This window comes from Anolis carolinensis, chromosome 1, assembly GCF_035594765.1.
Source record: "Anolis carolinensis isolate JA03-04 chromosome 1, rAnoCar3.1.pri, whole genome shotgun sequence".
Lineage (NCBI taxonomy): Eukaryota > Metazoa > Chordata > Lepidosauria > Squamata > Dactyloidae > Anolis > Anolis carolinensis.
In genome coordinates, this window is record NC_085841.1 from 122,476,539 (window position 1) to 122,500,322 (window position 23,784).

The window sequence follows — 23,784 nt, forward strand, 5'->3', positions numbered from 1 at the left end:
GGTCTTCTCACAAAAAGAAAGCCATCTTCAACCTCAGCAACATGGAATGGACGAAGGATTGGGGGAAATCCAACCCCAAATAGGGAAACAAGTTGTCCAGGAACACCTGGCCACTCTAAACGAATTCAAGTCCCCAGGGCCAGATCAGCTACATCCAAGAGTATTGAAGGAACTAGCGGAAGTTATTTCAGAACCACTGGCAATCATCTTCGAGAGTTCTTGGAGAACAGGAGAAGTCCCAGCAGATTGGAGGAGGGCGAATGTGGTCCCTATCTTCAAGAAGGGAAAAAAGAACGACCCAAACAATTACCGTCCGGTCAGCCTCACATCAATACCAGGCAAGATTCTGGAAAAGATCATTAAGGAAGTGGTCTGCAAACACTTAGAAACAAATGTGGTCATTGCTAATAGTCAACACGGATTTACCAAAAACAAGTCATGCCAGACTAATCTGATCTCTTTTTTCGATAGAGTTACGAGTTGGGTCGATACAGGGAATGCCGTGGATGTAGCATATCTAGATTTCAGTAAGGCCTTCGACAAAGTCCCCCACGACCTTCTGGCAAACAAACTAGTAAAATGTGGGCTAGACAAAACTACGGTTAGGTGGATCTGTAATTGGCTAAGCGAACGAACCCAAAGGGTGCTCACCAATGCGTCGTCTTCATCATGGAAAGAAGTGACAAGTGGAGTGCCGCAGGGCTCCGTCCTGGGCCCGGTTCTGTTCAACATCTTTATTAACGACTTAGACGAAGGGTTAGAAGGCACGATCATCAAGTTTGCAGATGACACCAAACTGGGAGGGATAGCTAACACTCCAGAAGACAGGAGCAGAATTCAAAACGATCTTGACAGACTAGAGAGATGGGCCGAAACTAACAAAATGAAGTTCAACAGGGACAAATGCAAGATACTTCACTTCGGCAGAAAAAATGGAAATCAAAGATACAGAATGGGGGACGCCTGGCTTGACAGCAGTGTGTGCGAAAAAGATCTTGGAGTCCTCGTGGACAACAAGTTAAACATGAGCCTACAATGTGATGCGGCAGCTAAAAAAGCCAATGGGATTTTGGCCTGCATCAATAGGGGAATAACGTCTAGATCCAGGGAAGTCATGCTCCCCCTCTATTCTGCCTTGGTCAGACCACACCTGGAATACTGTGTCCAGTTTTGGGCACCGCAGATGAAGGGAGATGCTGACAAGCTGGAAAGCGTCCAGAGGAGGGCAACTAAAATGATTAAGGGTCTGGAGAACAAGCCCTATGAGGAGAGGCTTAAAGAGCTGGGCATGTTTAGCCTGCAGAAGAGAAGGCTGAGAGGAGACATGATAGCCATGTACAAATATGTGAGGGGAAGTCATAGGGAGGAGGGAGCAAGCTTATTTTCTGCTGCCCTGCAGACTAAGACACGGAACAATGGCTTCAAACTACAGGAAAGGAGATTCCACCTGAACATCAGGAAGAACTTCCTCACTGTGAGGGCTGTTCGGCAGTGGAACTCTCTCCCCCGGGCCGTGGTGGAGGCTCCTTCTTTGGAGGCTTTTAAGCAGAGGCTGGATGGCCATCTGTCGGGGGTGCTTTGAATGCGATTTCCTGCTTCTTAGCGGGGGGTTGGACTAGATGGCCCTTGAGGTCTCTTCCAACTCTACTATTCTATGATTCTATGACTCTATGATTCTATGATTCTAAGGTTTTTCCACTGTGGCTCTCTACCTATCTATCTACCTTGCCACATATTCTCCACATTGTGTGTATGTCTATGTATATATAAGATATATATATATATATATATATATATATATATATATATACACACACACACACACACACAAACACATGCAGAGACCATATGTGCTCTCTCTCTCTCTCTCTATGTATATATATATATATATATATATATATATATATATATATATTACACACACACACATATTCTATTCACCCCTACTTTCTTTTTCAGTGATTGGTTGGGGTGGGGGGTGTGGGCGTCAAAAATACTGCTTGCTTACACTTGAAAATTACCTAGGGCCGTCCCTGAGGACATACTATCCCATATGGCACAAGTGGAAGGGTCTTATTGTATTGAGCTATATTATTTTAAAAAATGCACTTTATGAATATAGACAAAGGCTATTTAATGGAATTTGTCACCATTATATATAAAACATTTCATCTGTGGCACATTCATATCTACATAATTTATTTTGAATGCAGTGTATTTCAAAAATACTCAACTAGGCGTCACTGTCTGTAGACCAGCAAATCAGTGAGTTGTTTTATCTGGCAAGTGTAAGTATTCATAAGAATTTTAAGAATTAATGATTATACAATTTGTTTCAAGGTAATAGCAGCTGGTTCAGAAATAATCTGCTCCCTCAGGCAAATGTTTCATTTTAATAATTAACATGAAATAACATTTCTGCAGGGCATGGGAAACAATGTAGTTAATTATTTCACAACTTCAGTGTTTTAGATTTGGTTGATAATATTTGTAATTGTATGAACCCTAAGAAGATAGCACAGCATGTTCTGTCATCTTCTCCAAGATGAGTAAAAATTTCCATGGATGCTTCTTTGTCAATGCAAAAATCATGGCATGATTTTTTGTAACACCTTCTCCCCCACCCTCTGGGAACAGATCTGTATAGAAACAATTTCTTTCATTAAGTATAACCTCATGGAGGTTTACTACATGATGAAGTGCATTCTTGGATAAGACTGGGGATGTGACAAGATGCTTCTGTGATGACAACATGAAGCAGGTTCTCCAGCCTATTGCTGCTGGATAAAATGCGGCAGTAGGCACAAACAAGGATGGGCTGAACCCCTTGGCATTTATACCCAGTGGTGACTGGAGTAATTATGAGTTGGCCTGAATCTAATATGCATCACACATAAATTGTTTATTATTTAGGACTATGAAAAATATAAGGCACAAGATTATCAGATAAAACTTTTGGATATGTCAGATCAACGTGAGAATGTGTCATAACACATGGATTTTTTAAAACAAAAATTACCCAGTAAAGATGAACCATAACAAAACTTGTGATCCTGGTTACAAATACATTGACCCAGGCTGTTAGCACTTTGTCCCGCAGTGTTGGCAACCATAAATAGAGTAATTTAAATTTAATATGTACTGTACTTGTAAAGATACTCACAGCAGGCAGTGCAAAGAAAGAAATCCCAAGCAGTGCAAATCCTGCAGAAAGCAGTCTTCCTAGCCAAGTAAGAGGTGTTTTATCTCCATAGCCAATTGTTGTCAAAGTGATCTGAAAGGAAGCAAGTGTAAATTAATGTGGGCAAAAAGTGGAAAGAGCTAGTGCCAAGAATTCTAGGCTTAACTCAGCATTATTTACAAAGACAAACTTTCAAGACTGATCAACAATGCATGGTGCAAGGGACGAATACTCTTTTAGGCAAGGGAAGGAATCTTTCTATCCCACCACTGCCACCATTAGATGCAAGGGTCCACTTCATAAATAGGCAGGGGGCAATCCTTCTTTCAGGATCCCAGCCACTGCCCGTCACAAACCCTCGAGTCTGTACGTGTGCATGTACAATATGATGAGTCACTGAGGGGCAATATTTGAGACAAATCTTCTACTGATACTAAGTCAAGCAATTTACCACTCAGAAGCACTTTCTTTATTTGAAACAGAGAACTATTTATTTATGTTTACTTCAGTCCAACAATCATAACTTGTGTCAATAGTTTACTTCTTCAGTTTCACATATATACAATATCAAACATATCTTTCATTCTTCAACATTAACCACTTGACTGAAACTTTGTCTCTCCCCTATTCCTTTTCTTTTTAGTTCTACCTCACTAGAAAACCCAGATCTGACTCACTAATAGTCACTTTTTCCTTCAGTATTCCAACTGAAGTCCCAAACTTAAACTTGAATCCTTTTCCTTCTAGCTCACCCGGCTAGATACTACCATAACTGAACCTCAGACACACACATCTTTTCTCTTGTTTCCCTCACCAGAAACATCAACACAACTCCACTCTTTTTAAAACATCTCTCTTTTCTCCTCCAGCTAGCTCCGCCCCTTTCACTAGCTTAGAATTGTTACATTTCTACCGAAGCAGCTACGTTACCATGGTGACACATGGCCAATCTTCAGTAGCTAACTTCTGCCCACTTTTGTCTCTAAATCAACATTAAATAACATAGGCAAAAATTAACAATAAAATAAGGCTTTCCGTTACATACGCCCCTACCCTTAAAATTTTTGCAGACAATGAGTATAAAACTCATTGGAAGCAATATGTAACTTTTGCACTACATAGGAACAAATCAAACACATATATCCACAGTTATATCATTACCTTGTCAATCTGTTATACAATAATAACATACATTGTACGCTACCTAAAATTCATGTATAAATACTCAAACACATAAAATACACTCCTAACACAATGACGCATATATAACATATCATTACATCCTCAGCATTAGTTATACTCCACTTACATACATCTTACATTACATCATATATAAATATTCATTACATAACACTTACCAATGCTTTCCTTCCTTACACAAAAATACATTAAATACATTTCCTGAAAGAAACACTTTAACAAAGGTAGTATAGACATTTACTATCTTCCTAGTTTACCTGTAGTCCATCTTCCCTGATGGCTTGAACAATACAATTATGAAATAATTGCAAACATATAAAGACATGTCAGTTGATACAGTCCTGCAATCACTATGCATTAACACTGTTATACATATATGTTCATGCTTACCATCTTTTCTATTGTTAAGATTCACAAACCAAAATCAAAAGACATTTCAGAAACACATTTCCATAAATCATATTTCTAACAATTCAATCTTTATCCTGTGTTATCCCCAAGTCTTTATGCACTGGGCCAACCAGCCTTTAGACACTTTGTCCATCTCATAGTAATCTTCATCTCCAAGGCACTTGTTACAGTCCATCAATGTTTCACCCTGCGGTGCATTCCAATGGTTAACATGTTGTTGGGGACAATTACACTTTCTCCTCCCAACATCATGACATTCCTTTGTCCCAAAATGTCTTCCACGAAACTTCCAAGAGTCATTCAAGAAGTCCTGAGAAACACAGTTCATGCACTTTCATGGAACATTGAAAGCAAACCGCTGATGGCCGAAACCGTGAATCTCCGACGCATAGAAGTCCTCAAAACTCTCTCCATCGAAACACAATCTTTGCTTGCTTCTTGATTTGCTGTGATCAGCAACAACTCTTGGGCTCAAGATGTCCATCTTCTTTTTTTCTTTCACTGAGATATTCTTTGGGGTACCTGTCACTACTCTGGTCTCCTTCCAAGTGTCCATCAGTTCCTCAGGCTCTCCCCCACACAGCAATTCAAATGGTCCAAATCCGGTGTTTTTCTGAGGTAAATCTTCCTCTGGCCACAACTGTTGACCGTGTTCTGTATTTGCGGTGACTGAAGGGGCAACCACTGAGTTGATAGAATTAGTTGTAGTCTGTGAAGAGGCATCCAGACCTCTGCCCCTTGTATCACTGGACTCCATCTGCAAAGTCTGCCCTGACCAACTGCCATCTTCCTTTTTTTCCTCACTGGGTACCACATTGTTCGCTTTGCTAGCATAAAGCAACTTCATGTCACTATCTTTCTCTGGCAATTTCGCTAAGTCACAGACACTCTTCAAAACATTACTTTTAACTTCTCCCTTGTCAGGCCCTAAAATGCTCAATTCTGCCATTTTCCAAAATTCCCTCAAAACTTCATCTTCCTTCTCTCTTTCCAATAAGGTCTCTAAATCAGTTAATGGTACTGCTTCTGGGTATCTTGTTGCATAGTCAACTGCCGTTAGGATATATCTATTTCCATTCTTGGTTATTTGTGATATTTGTCCTATAATGTCCACCCCAATCTTGTCAAAAGGTGTCCTTACTACTGGCACTGGTTGTATTAGTCCTTTGGTTTTATCATTAGCTTTTCCTGCCAACTGGCACACCTGGCACGTTTGACAATATGCTTTAATTTCCTTCCCCATATTGGGCCAGAAAAATTTATCCCGAATACGTGCTTTTGTTTTCTTTATCCCTAAATGTCCACCAAATGGTATGTCATGAGCCATTTTTAATATCCTTGCTCTATGTTTCTGAGGTAAAACCAGCTGCTTGCTCTCTTCATATAAATTATCTCCCCTTTTCTTGCTCACAATCCGAAATAATTTATTGTTAATAGTCTTAAATGTATTAGACTTCTCTTCAGATATTTCACTATTTTCCGGTTCTCTCTGCTTCCACAAACTCTTTAATGTCTCATCAACTCTCTGTTCTTTCTCAAATGCTTCAGCATGTGTATCACTTATACTTAAAGTTACAGCACTGTCTGCTTCATCCACAGCACTCGGAATTATATCTTTTGCTGCCCTAGAACTATCTTCTTTTAGCCCTTGACTTCTCGTGACAACATTTACTTTATGACAGTTATCTCCCAAATCATTTCCAATAATAACTGGCACTTCCAAATCATCCATTATTCCAACTTGCCACATTCCTATATAATCACGAAACTGAATAGGGATCTCAGCTACTGGTGTTTCAAATGCTGGTCCTCGTATGCCCTTCAACAAAATTTTCTTTTCAGGAACAATTTGATCTGATTTTATCATTCTCTCATGCAATATTGTCACATCCGATCCTGTGTCTCTAAAACCAAGCACCTTTTCATCATTTACAATAATCTCCTCTCTATGTTTGTGTCCAAGATTTTCACCTACTTGCCACACTCTTAATACTCTATTCAGTCCTTCGTCTTTCTTTATATCCTCACTAGGCTTTTTCTCTATTTCTGCACTATCTTTTGCTCTCTGTATCATCCTAACGTTTCTCTGAGGTAAATCAACCCTCTTCCCTGGACTTAACTTTGGACATTTAGCTCTAACATGTCCTTGTTCTTGACAATAGTAACACACAATCCTTTCATTACTATTGCTTGGTACATCTTTTCTGTAGTAGCTCTTAGGTTTTTCATATGTTTGAATTATCTCATCCCTTTCATCACTGTTTCTATTCTTCCAAACTGTCTGTGAGGAATTTTCTCCCCTTACAACATTCTTATTCCTATAATTTCCTCTTTTCTCCTCATAAATTCTTTTATAAGACACATTCATATTTCTCATTTGATAATCTGTTTCTAATTCATCTAAAACAACAGATACTTGAGCCACACTCTCAATCTTCTTGTCCTTTATATACCAATGCATTTCCATTGGTACCATTTTATAAAATTGTTCTAAAGCTATTAATTGTCGCAATTGTTGGAATGTTTTAGCTTTACTACCCTCAATCCACTGGTCTAAAGCCTTATCAAGCCTAGCACCAAGTTGAACATACGTCTCACCAGATTTCCTTTTTATTTCCCGAAAATTCCTCCTGCTTTGTTCTGGTGTAATTCCAAATCTGATTTTAACTCTTTCTTTAAATAATCTATAATCCATCACTTCATCATCTCTCATATCGGCAAACACTTGGGTTAACTCTCCTGATATTAAAGTTTTCAAATAAGACATTTTATTCTCTTCTGGAATTTCTAATTCCATACAAGTTCTTTCAAATGATAACAGAAAGGCTTCGATGTCATCCCCTTTTTGATATTTAGTAAATCTCTTTACCTTAGCCGAGAATTCACTATACCCATGCACACTTGTATTCACACTATCCCTATCCCTATCTTGTATTCTCAATTGTGCCATAACCCTTTCATGTTCTCTAGCTTTCTCTTTTTCTTGTCTATCTTTCTCTTTTTCTTGTCTATCTTTCTCTTTTTCTTCTGCCTCCAGTCTAGCTAACTGCAATTTCTCCTGAGTCTCTATTTTCTTCAGTTCAATTTGTAGTCTTAATCTTTCTAATTCTACAGAGGTTGTTTCTTGTTCTTGTCTTTCTTCCCGTTCCTCCATCCTTTCCTCCTCTAATTCTCCCTCAGGAACCACTTTCTTGGTTTTAGGTGGGGCCATTTTTTTTTGTGAGGTAAATCTTTGCTTTGTCTTCTGAGGTAAAACTTTGGCTTCACTTTTAAGTTACTGGTTCCAAGTGCCACATAAATCTTGGTGTTTTAAACCACTGTATTTAGTTATTACACAGATCCTGTTACTTCAGATTACTGGATTTAGGCACTCTTTTCGCATCCCAGCACTTCAAATTACTGGATTTAGGCACTCTTTTCGCATCCCAGCACTTCAAATTACTGGATTTAGGCACTCTTTTCGCATCCCGGCGCTGCCACCATTAAATGCAAGGGACGGATACTCTTTTAGGCAAGGGAAGGAATCTTTCTATCCCACCACTGCCACCATTAGATGCAAGGGTCCACTTCATAAATAGGCAGGGGGCAATCCTTCTTTCAGGATCCCAGCCACTGCCCGTCACAAACCCTCGAGTCTGTACGTGTGCATGTACAATATGATGAGTCACTGAGGGGCAATATTTGAGACAAATCTTCTACTGATACTAAGTCAAGCAATTTACCACTCAGAAGCACTTTCTTTATTTGAAACAGAGAACTATTTATTTATGTTTACTTCAGTCCAACAATCATAACTTGTGTCAATAGTTTACTTCTTCAGTTTCACATATATACAATATCAAACATATCTTTCATTCTTCAACATTAACCACTTGACTGAAACTTTGTCTCTCCCCTATTCCTTTTCTTTTTAGTTCTACCTCACTAGAAAACCCAGATCTGACTCACTAATAGTCACTTTTTCCTTCAGTATTCCAACTGAAGTCCCAAACTTAAACTTGAATCCTTTTCCTTCTAGCTCACCCGGCTAGATACTACCATAACTGAACCTCACACACACACATCTTTTCTCTAGTTTCCCTCACCAGAAACATCAACACAACTCCACTCTTTTTAAAACATCTCTCTTTTCTCCTCCAGCTAGCTCCGCCCCTTTCACTAGCTTAGAATTGTTACATTTCTACCGAAGCAGCTACGTTACCATGGTGACACATGGCCAATCATCAGTAGCTAACTTCTGCCCACTTTTGTCTCTAAATCAACATTAAATAACATAGGCAAAAATTAACAATAAAATAAGGCTTTCCGTTACACATGGCATCTCCTGGACAGTAAGAATATTCTTCAATGGGCTGTGCTCACTAAAACAGTTCCATCCCTCCAGTTATATAAAATATTTAGTTTTTTAAAGAGGCTTTTTCTCAGTCAATTTATAAATAATTTAAATCTGTAGTTGGGGTAATATTTCTTTATTTGTTTAATTTATATTCTTCCTTTCTCCCTGCAGGGGACTCAAATTAGATTTTTTTAAAATCCATCTAATTAAGAAATATATTTAATTAAACACCTTTAATAACTTTAATAGGCCAACTGGGAATACCAGGCAAGATTTTGATTACTCCGAAAGTGTCAAGAGTCAGACGCCAGTTAACATACAAAACAGAGTTTATTCCGAAGATAAGCCAGAAAATAACATAAACACAGGAAATATCCTTGAAACACTTCACTTTTCAGGGTTTCGAGAGTAGATTGGACATTAATAACTCAAAAACGAGCCATGCTAATTTCCCATGCTGGCATTCAATAAAAAACTAAATAACGCTTCAATTCAGCTTTGGAAAACAAATAGAGTTAATTGCTGGAAAATAAACAAACTAGAAAAGCAATAAAGCTGCTTCCACGGTGCAGATAAGCCAAAAGCCTCAAAGGGATGATGAATAGCCATCGTCAGAAGAATCCAAGGTCAGGTCAGGAGGCAGCAGAAATTCCGAAAGACAAACCAATAGTCAGAAGCCGGGAGTAGCCATCAGTCAGAGGGTGTAGACAGAAGCCAGGTCAAATTCAATCCAAAGTCTGAAGAGGGTGCAGTCATCCAAAACAGGTCCACGATAAGACACAGCAAGAGCCAAGCTAGGTGATATCAGCAGATTCAAATCATAGTCCAAGTCCAGTCTTCATGGAAACACAGAGATCCCAATGGCGCCTCAGCAACACCTTGCCACACGCAAAGTGCAGTGGCCAAACATTCCCATTTTATTCCCCTTCCTCCTGGGTGACCAAACACTCACACCCAAACACCAGGTGTCCCAAATCTACTCAGAGTCTGAACTCCACACAGCTAGAGCTCGTGAATCTGGAGTACCTAGCAATTCGTTGGAGTCCCAATCATCCTGCCCACACTTAGCCCCATGAACACTTAAAGAACCATCCTCCCTTCTCTAAGCATCCCAATTGGGATCAGCTCCTGCAGAAACCCCAGGTTCAGAAGTATCCATAGGCCCCAAATCCCCAGACATCTCCGGTGGCTGTGCCCATTCAGTGCCCGCTTCCCCAGCCACCACCTGTTCCTCAGCATCCATCTCCCCATCTGAATCTTCTTCAGAAGATCCCCCATATAGCTCTCTAAGTCGCTTCCTGCGCAACTCCTCCAGTGAACCCTCATCATGAGGGTTTTTTCTTCCTCTTCGAATTCCATCACCATCAACCATAATCCCCGAAGGCGCAGTCACAACAGAAAGTCTTCATCAAGCAAGATGATAAAACTGAATAAACCCCATTTCTGAAAATAAGTCTGTTTACTCAGAACTATCTTCACCATTAGGCAAAATGCGCCTGCTCCTCGTAGTTCAAGGAAATTATTACAATTATTTTAATTACTTTAGCAAATGGAATTTGAAACCAATGGCAATGTTAATATAGCATTCCTGCTGTTTAAATAACAGGATCAGATTTCTTTAAAGGAACTGCAATATGAACTTTGAGATAACTGTGACACTTGTGTGTGTATCGTGTGTTTCCAAGCCCTTTCCGACTTATGGTGACCCTAAGGTGAATCTATCATTAGGTTTTTCAGAGAGGCCTTGCCTTTGCCTCCCTCTGACGCTGTGAGAGTGTATCTTGCCCAGGATCACCAAATGGGTTTCCATAGCTGAATGGTGATTTTAATCTTAGCCTTTGCTGCACTTTGCTGGCAGTGAAATGTAGGTTAGAATTAATCAAGAAGTCTGCAAAATTCTATGAGGAATAATCAAAATTCACTTTCATTTGCAGGAACAGAAATGAGGGATTGATGGAAAGTAAAGGTGATTTGGAAAGACCAGACTTGAGGTTTTTTAGAGCACTTTAATATATCTATCTAAGGTAAGTCAATGCAATTTAAAAAGACATTATATTTATGTTATGCACTTTAACATGCAAATGCATACAATGAATGGCTTCTTCAGCATCATTTATAATAATGGCAGAGCAAATTCATAAGGTCTCCTGTCTCCAATTGGCATGGAGCAGGAAATGGCATGAAGTTCCCTGCCATCTGTTTCTGATAGTGGTATAGTTTGCTTGGGGCTTTGCACATTCAAAGACCAACCAGGTTTTCTGGTGGACTAAACATGGATGGCAGTTTCCTTCTTTGGCCTGCCCACTTGGTATAAAAATAGGCTAGCCTATTAACCACTCCCCAGTGCCAAATGGATCTTGATTTGCTATGTGTGATTTCCTCCCCTACACAGTGCACTTGTGAACAGTCTGGTTTATGACAGTTAATTATATCGTTATCATGGATACATCTTATGCAGTGACTATGCTCTTACTAATGACAAAGCATTAAAAGTACTTCAACTCTGCCCTCCTTCCTGTCTGAGATAAAATTAGTTTGATTTCATTACATCTAGGCAGTCATGCCATATGCATATTCATGGATTTGAGCAGAAAGGACAGTTATGCCAAAAGCACACGTTGGATGTAAGTTTATGGGGAGGGGGGAGAGATAAATTATATTCTTCACCTGACTATAAGGACAGTTAAGACTTGAAATGTTAACAAGAGATGAACCAGTATCTTTCCTTGATGGACTTGTGATTTCACAAACTTCCTCTCTCTGCAAATCAACATCATCCTGTTTATCAGGAATGAGCCCAAATTATGAAGCCTTCATCCAGGCTGCTATCATTGCCAGTGACTGGAGAACAAGGAGATGTTTCCAAGCTATATTTGATGAAAAGAGGAAGAGTTTATGGAAGAGACTGAGCCAGCTGTCATTTCTCACTAATGGCACTACAGGATCACAGCCTCCTCAGCAGGGAGGCATACCGAGGGTCCTTCAGATTTTTATGTAATTGAGAGAAATAAGAAATCGCAGCACATCTTTCTCCAGGGATGAAATCTACCTTATTCTTTCACACGTCCAATAAGTGCCGAAGTCCTGACAAAAACATCATGTCTGTCGGAGACTGCTTTGAGCCACTAAATTGAAGAATAGCTCTTAAGCAACGGAAAGATGTCATTTCTCTACAAGTCCACATCCCAGTTGTTAAAAACAGAGCTATCTCTCAACAAAGGTGTTAAGGAGATATTAAAAAAACTCTGGTGACAAATTACATTTTTTTAAAAAAAGTGTTCAAAATAATGAAATCATTGTACCCAGTAGTTGTCGAGAGGGGGAAAAATATGTGAATTGATCCTAATGCCTTGGTTATAGGAGTCACCACATTTGCTAAACAACAGTACAAATATGCAGTAGTTAATTCACTTTGGAAATTATGTATTTATAAAGGTCAGTGAAATAGCACTAAGTGATACATTGCACACCACATCCATGACATAGCACCCTCTCCCCTGCCCTGCCCCCAAGCTGTGTTTCTTAATCAAAGGCTAAAAACTGTGGAACTGCATTTATGTGATAGCAACTTCTTATGCTTCACATTCACATGAGGAGGCCTAATTACACCGTTCTCATGGGAAATCTTGGGAAAACAAAAACTAATACAAAAGCGATTCTAGAGATGTGTCGCACCCCAAGGCTGTGGGAGCACCCTGAAAACCAGACAGGAGCAAGTATAACACACAAGTGGTTTATTGAAGCATATATATATATACCCAGTTAGCAAAATAAGTCAGTAAGAGTATTAGTCCTTAATATGAAGTCTTTAGCAATTCAAAACAAGTTCAGCAATGTCCTTGTTATAATCCACCAGTGAAACTAGTTTCACTGCAAAGTCAAGGATAGTCCTTCAGCAAGAGCCAAGAACCAAGAGCTGCAAACTGCAACAATAATCCACTTGGAGAGTCCCGTCACCGAACAAGGAAAGCGAAGTAAAGGCAAAGTCAGTCTCGACTCAGGAACAAGGAAAGCAAGGTAACAAGGCGAGGTCTACTCAGGAGTCACGACACGGCACAGCTTGCATGGAACTGGGAACCTGGCGCGGTTTCCAGACAGGAGACAAGACTAGGAGCTGGATACTGGAACCTCTTCCAAGGAAAGGCAAAATTGACACCGCAATGAGAACACAAAGAGGAACACCTTTAAGGAGATTCCAAGGTTGCAGGACCCACAAAACGTCACATGGGAACAGTTAGTCATTATCGAGCCTAAGAGCTAACCTCTTTCTTCTTCGAACCCCCTCCTTTTTGCTCCTATCTCTTTTAAAACACTCCCTCTGATTGAAAAGCCCATCTTCTCCCAAAACAACACCATCTGGTGTAGGCAAGATTGACGAGGCATCGGAATATTCTCCAATTAATGTATCCTCTGGCGTTATAACATCAGGCAGCGGCAAGGCCAAGGGGCCCGTTCCAGGCCTGGAATGTCTCCTGGATCCATAGCATAGGCTGTTTCCAAATCCAACTCCTGATGAAATATAGGCCGAGATGCCTGAGCCACAACAAGATGTATTATCATATAACCAGACAGCAGAGTTGTATATTTTCTTTGGAGAAAGGATATAGAAACTGTCTATCCCAGTGCTGTTACCACTGACACAGAGACTTCCACACAATGTTACTGCCATATGATCACAGTGTTGAAGTATCCAAGCTTAAAGTTCTTTAAAAGTTGATATATTACTTGACTGCTATATACTGTATCTTGCATAATACTCAGGCCCGGTTCTTTATGGAGGCCCATGAAGCCGCCGCTTCAGGCGCAGCCCTTGCTGGGTGCACTCACCGCGGGTTGCTCGCCGCGGAAGAAGGAAGTACTTGGTGTTCTTGCTGCCACCGCCGCTAAGTTGGGGGGGGGGCATAATTTCGGGGGGAGGGGCGTGACCATAGGTTTGCTTACATACTGAAAAAACCTATGGCTGCTCCTGACAATACTGAATGTATATGTTTAGAGGAATGACAAAAAATGTAAAATTCTGCATTGAGAGAATCAAGAATATTATTGACATGGAGGGAGTTCAGAGTCACAGCTAGATGGTACCCAATACGCTATGTTGACAGAAAGCCATAGGTTCTGGTTCTGAGTTCTCCAATTAATAAGAGTCCAGGGCCTCAGATGATGGGATAGGACTGAGACCGAAGAGTAATGTTCCAACTAAGCTACATGACATCTGAATGCACATATGGAAGGGTATAGAAATAATTCATCCTAGCATAAGACAACTTCCTACATTCTTGCTCAAAATAATTTAAAACTGCCCCTTTTGTAATAATTATCACTAATGTAATAAAATTAGATCAGTGCAGCCAAATTAAGGTAATATCAAAAGGCTGAATTCCCTAGACATATAATTTAACAAAGCAAAATTTATTGCAATGAATTACAATTAACTCTTAATTATGCAAACAGATTAAAATTAATCAAATGTTGTAAGTGATAATATTAGTACATCTTTTTAAAACTGAAAATAATTGCTCTGCTTATCAAAAATAATTGCTCCTGAAAACTGACTCTTAATCACACAAAGGACCATTATTCTGTCATGTGGGACCACTATGTTTCAAAACACCAGCACTAAAATCAGCTTCTGCCAACAAAGCATCACGCCTTCCCCTATCTACGACTATAGAAAATGTTTCAAAAATGGGTTTCCATTAAGATACAGCTAGAATGCCATTACGTATAATACCATGGAAGAATCATGAATGGAACCAGGATGTTCTGTCTGGTAAATACAATAGTTTACCAATGCTAATATGTTAGAATAAGTGAATGCTTCCTCACTTTGGGGTGCACATCCAAATAGGCATCTCACTGAAAGCAAGAGAATCACATTGTTCTTTGAACACAGAAACAGTTCCTCTGCTGCACTGCCCTATTTTCAACAGAATGGGCTGAGATGTTAGAAAGTTGGCAGTGCACACAGAGTGAGTTCTTGTTCCCCCCAAACACCTTTGTGAGTGGTTTATGATCTTTTGCTTTTGTGTGTATGTGTGTCAGGAAGGACTTGAGAAACCCAAGTCGCTCCTGATGTGAGAGATTTGGCAGTCTGCAAGGACATTACCCAGGGGATGCCTGGATGTTTGATGTTTTACCATCCTTGTGGGAGGCTTCTCTCATGTCCCCGCATGGAGAGCTGGAGCTGACAGAGGGAGCTCATCCACACTCTCCCCTGATTCGAACAAGCAACCTTCAGGTCAGCAACCCAACCGGCAAGTCAGCAGTCCTGCCGGCACAAGGGTTTAACCCACTGCATCATCTTTTGCTGAGAAAGCCTAAAAGTGCTGAAAACGAAGACTCATTTTTCCTCTCTTTTGTCTCTTTTGCCTCTCTTTGTTCTTTTTTATTAGGTTCCTTGTAAAAAACATCAAAGGAGGAGGACTGCTGAACAGGAAGGAACACTCACGAGTCTACGTCCCCTTCCACACAGCTGTATAAAATCCACATTGAACTGGATTATATGGCAGTGTGGACTCAGATAACCTAGTTCAAGGCAGATATTGTGAATTTATTTTATTAATTGTTGTTCAGCTTATTTTGTACTTACTGTGCCCCACCACAGAGCATCCGCATATGTAGAAAATTGATCGTTTTCATCTTTTTCAACCAGATAGACAAGGAAAGATGAAAAAATGAGTACCAAAAATCCTATGTACCAGGCTGTGATTAACTCCTGTAGGGTATGAAAAGACAGAATTAAAAAGGAAGCACATACTTCGACAACAGGTAACAAGTTATCTGTTTGATGACACATATTATCGTCATGTTCTATGAACACCTAGTTCAATACGAAATCATCGCGGTGTGTGTTTTCCTCAAAACAAAGAATAGAGAATCATACTGCTTCAGTGCATATACTCTCAGCACACTGTGATTTCAGGTATGTCTAAAAAGTTGCATTCACCCTGTGAGATTTATCATTTTTTCTTTGAACAGCAGACACTCATGTCTTGCTTTATCACAAAATCTTTCCATCCTTGCAAGAGACGTCTGTCGTGTAGCATGAACCCTACTGTTCAAGAAAGAAAAGGCCAAATCATCTCTGACTCTGTAAAATTAACTGCACAGCCATGGTCTGACAAAATATTCTCCTTACGCCTCCCTCCCACCTCCCTTTGTTTGATATCCACGTATGATTTACATAGAAGAAAATCAGAGAAGTGCATGAGCTTGTACCTTACTATGTGCATAAACCACTGAACCTAATAGTTTCCAGGTTCCTCCTCTTCGGTCCATGCGCACCATACGAAGGATCTGCAGGAAACGAAGACTCCTGAGTGCTGATGTTGCAAAAATGTTACCCTGAGTTTTTGCAGAAACAACTGCTATTGAAGCGATGAGAACTATTATGTCTGAAAGAAATATATTACAAAATATATTAATGAATGTGCATTCACCAGTAATAATTACACAGCATATTACTGTAGATTGGGTGAATGGGGTGATTTTATGCATTGAGAACAGCATTTATGCCATTTCTGTGTTGATTCTGACTGTGCAATCAGAACAGTATTTCTGATAAAATATAGAGTTCAATGTTCGAAAGGGACACACATGCAGCCCTGAAAGAAGGGAGCAATTGCATGTAACATTAGATTTTCAACTTCACATTTCAGAATAAGGAGAGGCAATAAGCACTAATGTTAGTTCTGTGTCAATGAAGATATTAAACTGCATGAACAACATTTTCAACAGCAACTGAGACATCTATAAATTTAAAAAGCAAGTGAGTTGTAATGATTACTATGTGTCTGTAAGTCCAAAAGTTTAAAAAATAATATATTTCATTAAATTCAGTTAGATGAAATACCTCCTTAATGAAAATTCAGTTAGATGAAATACCTCCTTAATGCAATTATTCCAGCAAAAAAAGCAAATTTTCTACTTTCCCTAAACACTTTTCTTGGGCATATTTTTTTTTATTTCAAGGCAGGTATGTTACAACACTCATTTAATCTGTGTGCCAGTTTCATGGGTTCCAGGTGGAAGCAATTGCTTATAATAAAAGTGATGTAACCCAGGATTCTTTCCTATCTAGTCAATGCATCTTATGTATGTAATACAGGGTAGATTAAGAACATTTTCAAAAATGTAAATTAGTAACGTATTTCATTGTAAGTGAGACAACACACACAAACAAATATAACGAAATAGATATCATATCTGCTAAACAGCTGGGTTATTAATAGGCATGTGCATTTTGGCTGAACCTTGACCCATTTCTACTGGCTAGGTAGACCTCCGTTTCGCATGCCTCCTGAAAACGGGTGGGTAGCCAGATAGCCGTTTTTGGTTCATAGCCGAAAAATGTGGCTAGATCTGGACTACCGGCGGCATGGGGAACTTACGAGGCTCCCCTTTCCGTTCCTGGGAGCTTTTCCTTTTTTCCTTCAAGGGAGCCTGGGTGCCAGCAACAGGGTTAAGAAAGCACCCTTTCTGGGAATCTTTCCTTTTTTCCTTCAAGGGAGCCTGGGTGTTAGCAACCGGGTTTAATGCTTTGTTAAAGCTGTTTCTACTCTAGAGGAAAGGCGCTGCAGTGAGGCGCACACTTTCTCTCCCTGCAGCATGTCACACAGCTTTCCAAAACATTTTAAGGAGACTCAGGAAAGGACAGAGATGTCTAGAATTTCAATCTTGTCAGACGTGATACATTTCAGTGGCATGCGCCGGTTCCTCTATAGTTTGACAATGGAGCCCACCGGCTTCCATCCCATGATGAAGAATTATTCTGGTGAGGCTCCATTGTCAAACTATAGAGGAAGTGGTACATGCTGCCACTGAGACAATACGGGAGGCTTCCCATGTTCAATGGAGTCAATGGAGAGAAGCCACTTCCCTCAGTGGGATGATGTAGGGGCAAAGCCAGGCAATGCGGGGTATGGGGTAACGGGTTCCCCTGCTGGGCACCACCGAATTTACTACGATGAGTGGGGATTCCGGCAGCCCATCTGACGGGGTTGTTAATGTATAGGTTGTTAACTTTTCAATAAATGAAAGGAAAATCAATATTTAGGTGGCAGAAACATAAAAGTGTGTTTTTTATGGCAGTCAAGGAAAACCTATCCTGACTTTTATGATATTTTGTTTTGATATGTGCATCTGAGGAGTTGAGGCTCCACTTGCTCTAATTTATATATCACAATCAGAGCTGAAAATAAAGGCAAATTTTGTCTATACAAGTGATACTACACTAAGATGATTGATATGATTGTTTTCCAAACTGTTCCAGAGTGTCTTTGTAACTCTTCCTCATGACAGAAGATCTTCCAAATGCATTGTCACTATGTGAGCAGCTTGCAAGTGGGCAAACGATGCATGGAGCCAGATTTCCAGGGCCAACCCTGAACAAGTCATACTCAAAGAGCCCACTTACAAGCTGCTCATATGGCGGTATACATTGGTGACATCTTTGAAATCATGATTACTGTGTGACAAAGAACCTGGGAATGACTCAAGAATTATATCAATTCTCCCCATCCTTCAATTATATTTACATGCTGTAGCACTACTGAAATGCACACATTCCTTTCCTGGGAGTTATTGCTATGAAGGAAAATAAGCTACTCATGCATTATAAACAACCCAAACAAACTACCATGCTTTTGCTCGCCTTTTAAAAAAAAAAAGATCACACGCCTATATTTTGCCAAACATTTACTTTATCTGCTTTGCATGGAGTAGTCTTTTCTCTTAAACCAAATTTGTTTGCTTCAAGCTAGACCGGTTATGATTGATCATCACCTGTAAAAACTAATTGGCAGAATATGTTTAGGAAATTCTCTGAATAAATAGCACTGTCTGAATTTTGCAGATGTTGTTAGCTTAGCCAAAAATGTCTGCGTTCTCAAGTAGATACATGACATTTTCTGTATGAGAATATTATTAATTATCAACATGGGGAATACAAATGTCAGTTTCCCAGTTTTTGTAATTTTTGTTTCAAGATACAAAGCAACTTTTTACTTAAAGACTTAAGAAACTGAAAAGGCTGAGATGTCACATAAATCTTGAACCATAATTTGGTCTGGTATGTGAAAATTAATTTCTGCTATTGCTCTGCACTAGAATATCAAGAGCTAGCAGGAGGCATTCAGAAATGTGGGTATTATTTCTGAATTATATGAGCAACGGCAATTTGTGGGATGTGCCTCTTAGCACCGTTAACAATATGGAATAGACACATTTTATGATTTTAGTTTTTCACAGATTAAGACTTTTTCAGACCAAATTACAGGGAAAGGGGGGGGGGTTGGACTAAATGGTACATGTGGTCTCTTCCAACTCTATGATTCTATGAAATAAAAGGGTGCCCTAGATTTCAGTGTGCAGAACTTGTTGTCAAAACCACAAATCCAATATACTATCCAAACTTCATGGGTTGTTCTTTTCTGTTTATCAATATATGATGGTGCATACTCCTGTGTTAAGATAAAAACATTCATAGACACAGACACACATGTATAAGCTACCCAAACTCTAGATTGATTCATCAACTCCTTATAACGCCCTGGTGGCGAAGTGCGTTAAAGCACTGAGCTGGAGACCAAAAGGTCCCAGGTTCAAACCTCGGGAGCGGCGTGAGCGGCTGCTGTTAGCTCCAGCTCCTGCCAACCTAGCAGTTCGCAAACATGCCAATGTGAGTAGATCAATAGGTACTGCTCCGGCGGGAAGGTAATGGAGCTACATGCAGTCATGCCGGCCACATGACCTTGGAGGTGTCTACGGACAACGCCGGATCTTTGGCTTAGAAATGGAGATGAGCACCAACCCCCAGAGTCAAACATGACTGGACTTAACGTCAGGGGAAACCTTTACCTTTACCTTTATAAAATTTATCATCTCAACTAACCCCTATAATGCCAAGCAAAGAATCTATGTCTGACTCACATATATCTCTTATTCTGAAATTAAAACAGTGGTACATGTATACACCAAACACTTCATCTGTTTTTAGGCACAAAATAAAATTTGCATAAATAAATTACAGTATTGTGGAAAATGCATGATTATATTTTATTGATCAGAAGGACCACTACAGCATTTTTAATAACAGAAACATGAATGTCCATAACATAAGACTTGCCTTGTTCTGCACTCTTCTTCCACCAGACCTTTAAACTATTATTTACTCCTTTATGTGAGGTTCAAAGCAAGAGCCTCTCTTCATTACAACAAGAGAGAAATGTTGGCAATTGACAGTGTAACTAAATAAAGTATATTTTAAAAAGGCACTGTGATGTCTGCCAATAAAATGAATGACATCAGTCAGCTGAATGATCTGGGGATTTTCAAAAAGTTTGGTTGATCTGGGAAATTCAAATAATTTTTAAGGTTGTAGTTACTTATCTGAACAACAGGAATTTATTTCTAAGTAAATATGAGAAGGATTCAAGTGCTAGTCTACATGTTGTTTAGAGGATATTATGATTTCTATAAAAATATGAATTTTAATGAATCAGGTCAATATGTCTTCTTGTCCATATTTCTTAAAATGCAAGAATTTTAAAATGCATGAATTAACAGCATTGGCATTAAAATCAGAAACTATATGGCATAAAATACCATGTGAGGAATTTTGAGACCATTTATAACTACAAACGAAAGTGTCTCCATCTAGGTGCAAATCTATTCAGAAGTGAAAAGGGCAATTGTTCCCAATTCTTAGCACAATTCATGACACTTGGCTGCTTACAGATAGGCTCAGTTACATGGCTGCAGATGGTTATGACCATGTTCTGAAGGTAAGACCGGGGGCTTCAATCTCTCTCTCCCCCCTCTCTCTCGAACACACAACACCACTACCTCCTTGCATTTACACAGATGATATCGCCAATCACCAATTATCTGGCTAGAGCAGTGGTCTCAACCTGTGGATCCCCAGGTGTTTTGGCCTACAATTCCCAGAAATCCCAGCCAGTTTACCAGCTGTTAGGATTTCTGGGAGTTGAAGGCTAAAACATCTGGGGACTCACAGGTTGAGAACCACTGGGCTAGAGCTTCATCCATACAGCTCTAGCCTCCACCCCATATATGCTTTGAAGTAGGACTATTATGTTCTGTGACTTCAGAACCTAAGCTTGGTGTCTTAAAAGACAAATTCAGTCAGTAATATTAACTCCAAATCACACCATACATACCCAGACACGAAAAAAACCAAACAAACTTATTTTTCTTCCCAAAATTATTCATGGGTTGAAAATATCTTTGTCTGGATTATTGGAATATGTTTTCTATAGGGGCTGTCCACAAATGATTGCAACACGGTCTATAACACATGGTAATAGACTAGATGATCTGGCTGGCACAGAATTTGGCATCCCATGTATGGAAAAACATCACAGTATACCAACTTTGATTTCCAGTCCTAATCTAATGTGTTATACATTTATTTAGAAATTGTAAATCGCCTGTATCCTGTACAATTTAAGGAATGCCTTCCCTGTATAAATGGCCTAATTCCACATAGATCTTAAGATGAGACTTTGTTGTGTTCAGTCTCTTTATGGGAGGTATGACGGCTTGGGGTCTGAGCCAGGGCCTTTGCTATAGTGATCCCTGCCTTATTGAATTTCCATAATATGCAATACTATTTTAAAACAATAGACAAGACACACCGACAGTCATTCCTGGCTAATGAAGATGAAAGATATTAACCTATATGCTATTTCATAAAATTATAACTGAAACTATATAAATGAGTTTTCTAAATTTGTTTTATATAGGCCTTGACAGTGAAACTTAAATGTTTATTGTTCATTGCAAATTGCTGTGGAGACTCTGCTAGTCAAAAATGACTCATTGATAGACATTGAATATTCAGAATGTATACAATACAAAGGAAGTACAGTATTATCAAGGGGAAATGAGCGTTGTATGTAAGTCAATTTGAAATCAAGAAAGTATTCAACTTTATCTTTCTTGGATTGTATTTCATACATGGTACAAGGACAAGTATTTTTCTCCATTTGTTCTGTATTTGTGATTTATTTATTTTTGCTGCCTTAACTACATGAGGTGGAAGAGCAGCAGTGACATCACAATAAAACACAAGCAACATTCTTTACTAGAATACTATGATGTATTTCTTGTGCCTCCTTCATGTTCTTGACCTGCGTTGATTTTCCTTCTGGACTTCATTATGTGTTATTTAGACTTAAATAATGTCTACAAAACCACAATACAGTAGTTCCTGAAAAGAGCTAGTTGGGGAAATGAAGACGATGAAAGATCGGGAAAGCTCTCACTGTTATTACCAGACCTGCAAATGTTTATTTTAGAGATGAGAAAAGGAAGATGCGTGCTAATATTCTACGACAGCTGGCTGCCCTGGCACGCTTCTACACACCACTTTTTGGAGGCCGCAACCTTATCATTACCAATACAGTGAGCTGTGGTGTTTTACTGGGAACTGCAGATATAATTCAGCAATCTTTGGAGAGAAGAAGAAACCCTGCACTGAAGTGGGATGCTGACCGCATGATACACATGTTCATTACAGGATGTTCCATGGGACCACCCCTACATTACTGGTACCTCTTGCTAGACAAAATAACCCCAGGAAAAGGAATGCAACACGTAAAAATTGTTGTCCTAAAGGTAACAATTGATCAGGCCTTTGCTCCATTCTTTGGATGCTGGTATTTCACATGGATGGGATTGCTTCAAGGTCATAGTTTGGCAGACAGTCTGAAGGAATTTAAAGAGAAGTTCTGGGAGTATTTCATTGCAGAACTCACTGTGTGGCCAGCTGCTCAACTGGTAAATTTTTTCTTTCTCCAGCCAAAATATCGAGTGATATTTGTGAACATGGTGACTTTAGGATGGAATGTATACCTTTCATATCTCAAACACAGAAGTTGAGGACTGCAAAAGAAACTAAGGATTACAAAGCCTTGGAAGCAGAAACACAAAGTACAAAACTATTTCTTTGAGTTAGCTTTGCAGGCTACAAATATATGCGGTTTTCAATTCTCATTGGATTTTTATTGATTCCGTTTACTTCACAGGGTCATTTTAAGCTAGAAAAATATGTTTTATGATTCCAGGCATTTTTTTAGCTCAACCGTTTTCTTTCTTTCTTTCTTTCTTTCTTTCTTTCTTTCTTTCTTTCTTTCTTTCTTTCTTTCTTAAAAAGAAAACCTGAAGTGATGCACATAGGAATATATTAACAATACAGTACAAATAAATTCAAAACAATATTACATTTGAACATAAATATCATATTTATTTGAGTGTACCGTTCATTTTTTTTTGGCTAAATTACATTGCATTGAGGTGTGCATTACATTGACTATTGCATTAGAATGTTGCACCTAAAGCCATCTGCATTGTTAGGCAAGAGATCCCAGCTGAAGACCGAGAAGGGAGAGGCAGCGATGGCCATGAAACGGCTGGTGGGAAGCTGATGGTGGCCGTGAAAGGGTAGATGAAGGGGTACGCCTCCCCACCAGCCTTTATGTGGCCACCACTGTGTCACATTATATTCCACAGCAAATCCTTTTTTGTAATAGGCACATTCAAAATTGAGGTGCGCGTTACATTCAATGGCACATTAAAGGTAATGGTAAAGGTTTCCCCTGACGTTAAGTCCAGTCATGTCTGACTCTGGGGGTTG

The 23,784-nt window shown here is 39.4% G+C and overlaps 2 protein-coding genes across 6 annotated transcripts in view; one reads left to right on the forward strand and one right to left on the reverse strand.

The window, feature by feature from the left end:
• kcnq5 (potassium voltage-gated channel subfamily Q member 5) overlaps window positions 1-23,784 on the reverse strand; it is a 425,255-nt gene that overhangs the window by 46,315 nt on the left and 355,156 nt on the right. For all 5 annotated transcript variants that reach the window (XM_016996619.2, XM_008118729.2, XM_062969057.1 and 2 more), the window contains 3 exons: window positions 16,347-16,522; window positions 15,718-15,843; window positions 3,164-3,274 (listed from right to left, as the gene is read on the reverse strand). In XM_016996619.2, the coding sequence (XP_016852108.1) occupies window positions 3,164-3,274; window positions 15,718-15,843; window positions 16,347-16,522 (413 nt within the window). The remainder of the gene's footprint in view (window positions 1-3,163; window positions 3,275-15,717; window positions 15,844-16,346; window positions 16,523-23,784) is intronic.
• On the forward strand, window positions 22,240-23,144 carry LOC107983328 (mpv17-like protein 2). The gene has a single exon (XM_062969066.1). The coding sequence runs from the start codon at window positions 22,464-22,466 to the stop codon at window positions 23,028-23,030; it is 567 nt and encodes a 188-aa protein (XP_062825136.1). The 5' UTR covers window positions 22,240-22,463; the 3' UTR covers window positions 23,031-23,144.

Coding starts and splice junctions, on each gene's coding strand:
- LOC107983328 (XM_062969066.1), top strand. CDS start 22,464: ATGCGTGCTAATATTCTACGACAGCTGGCTGCCCTGGCACGCTTCTAC.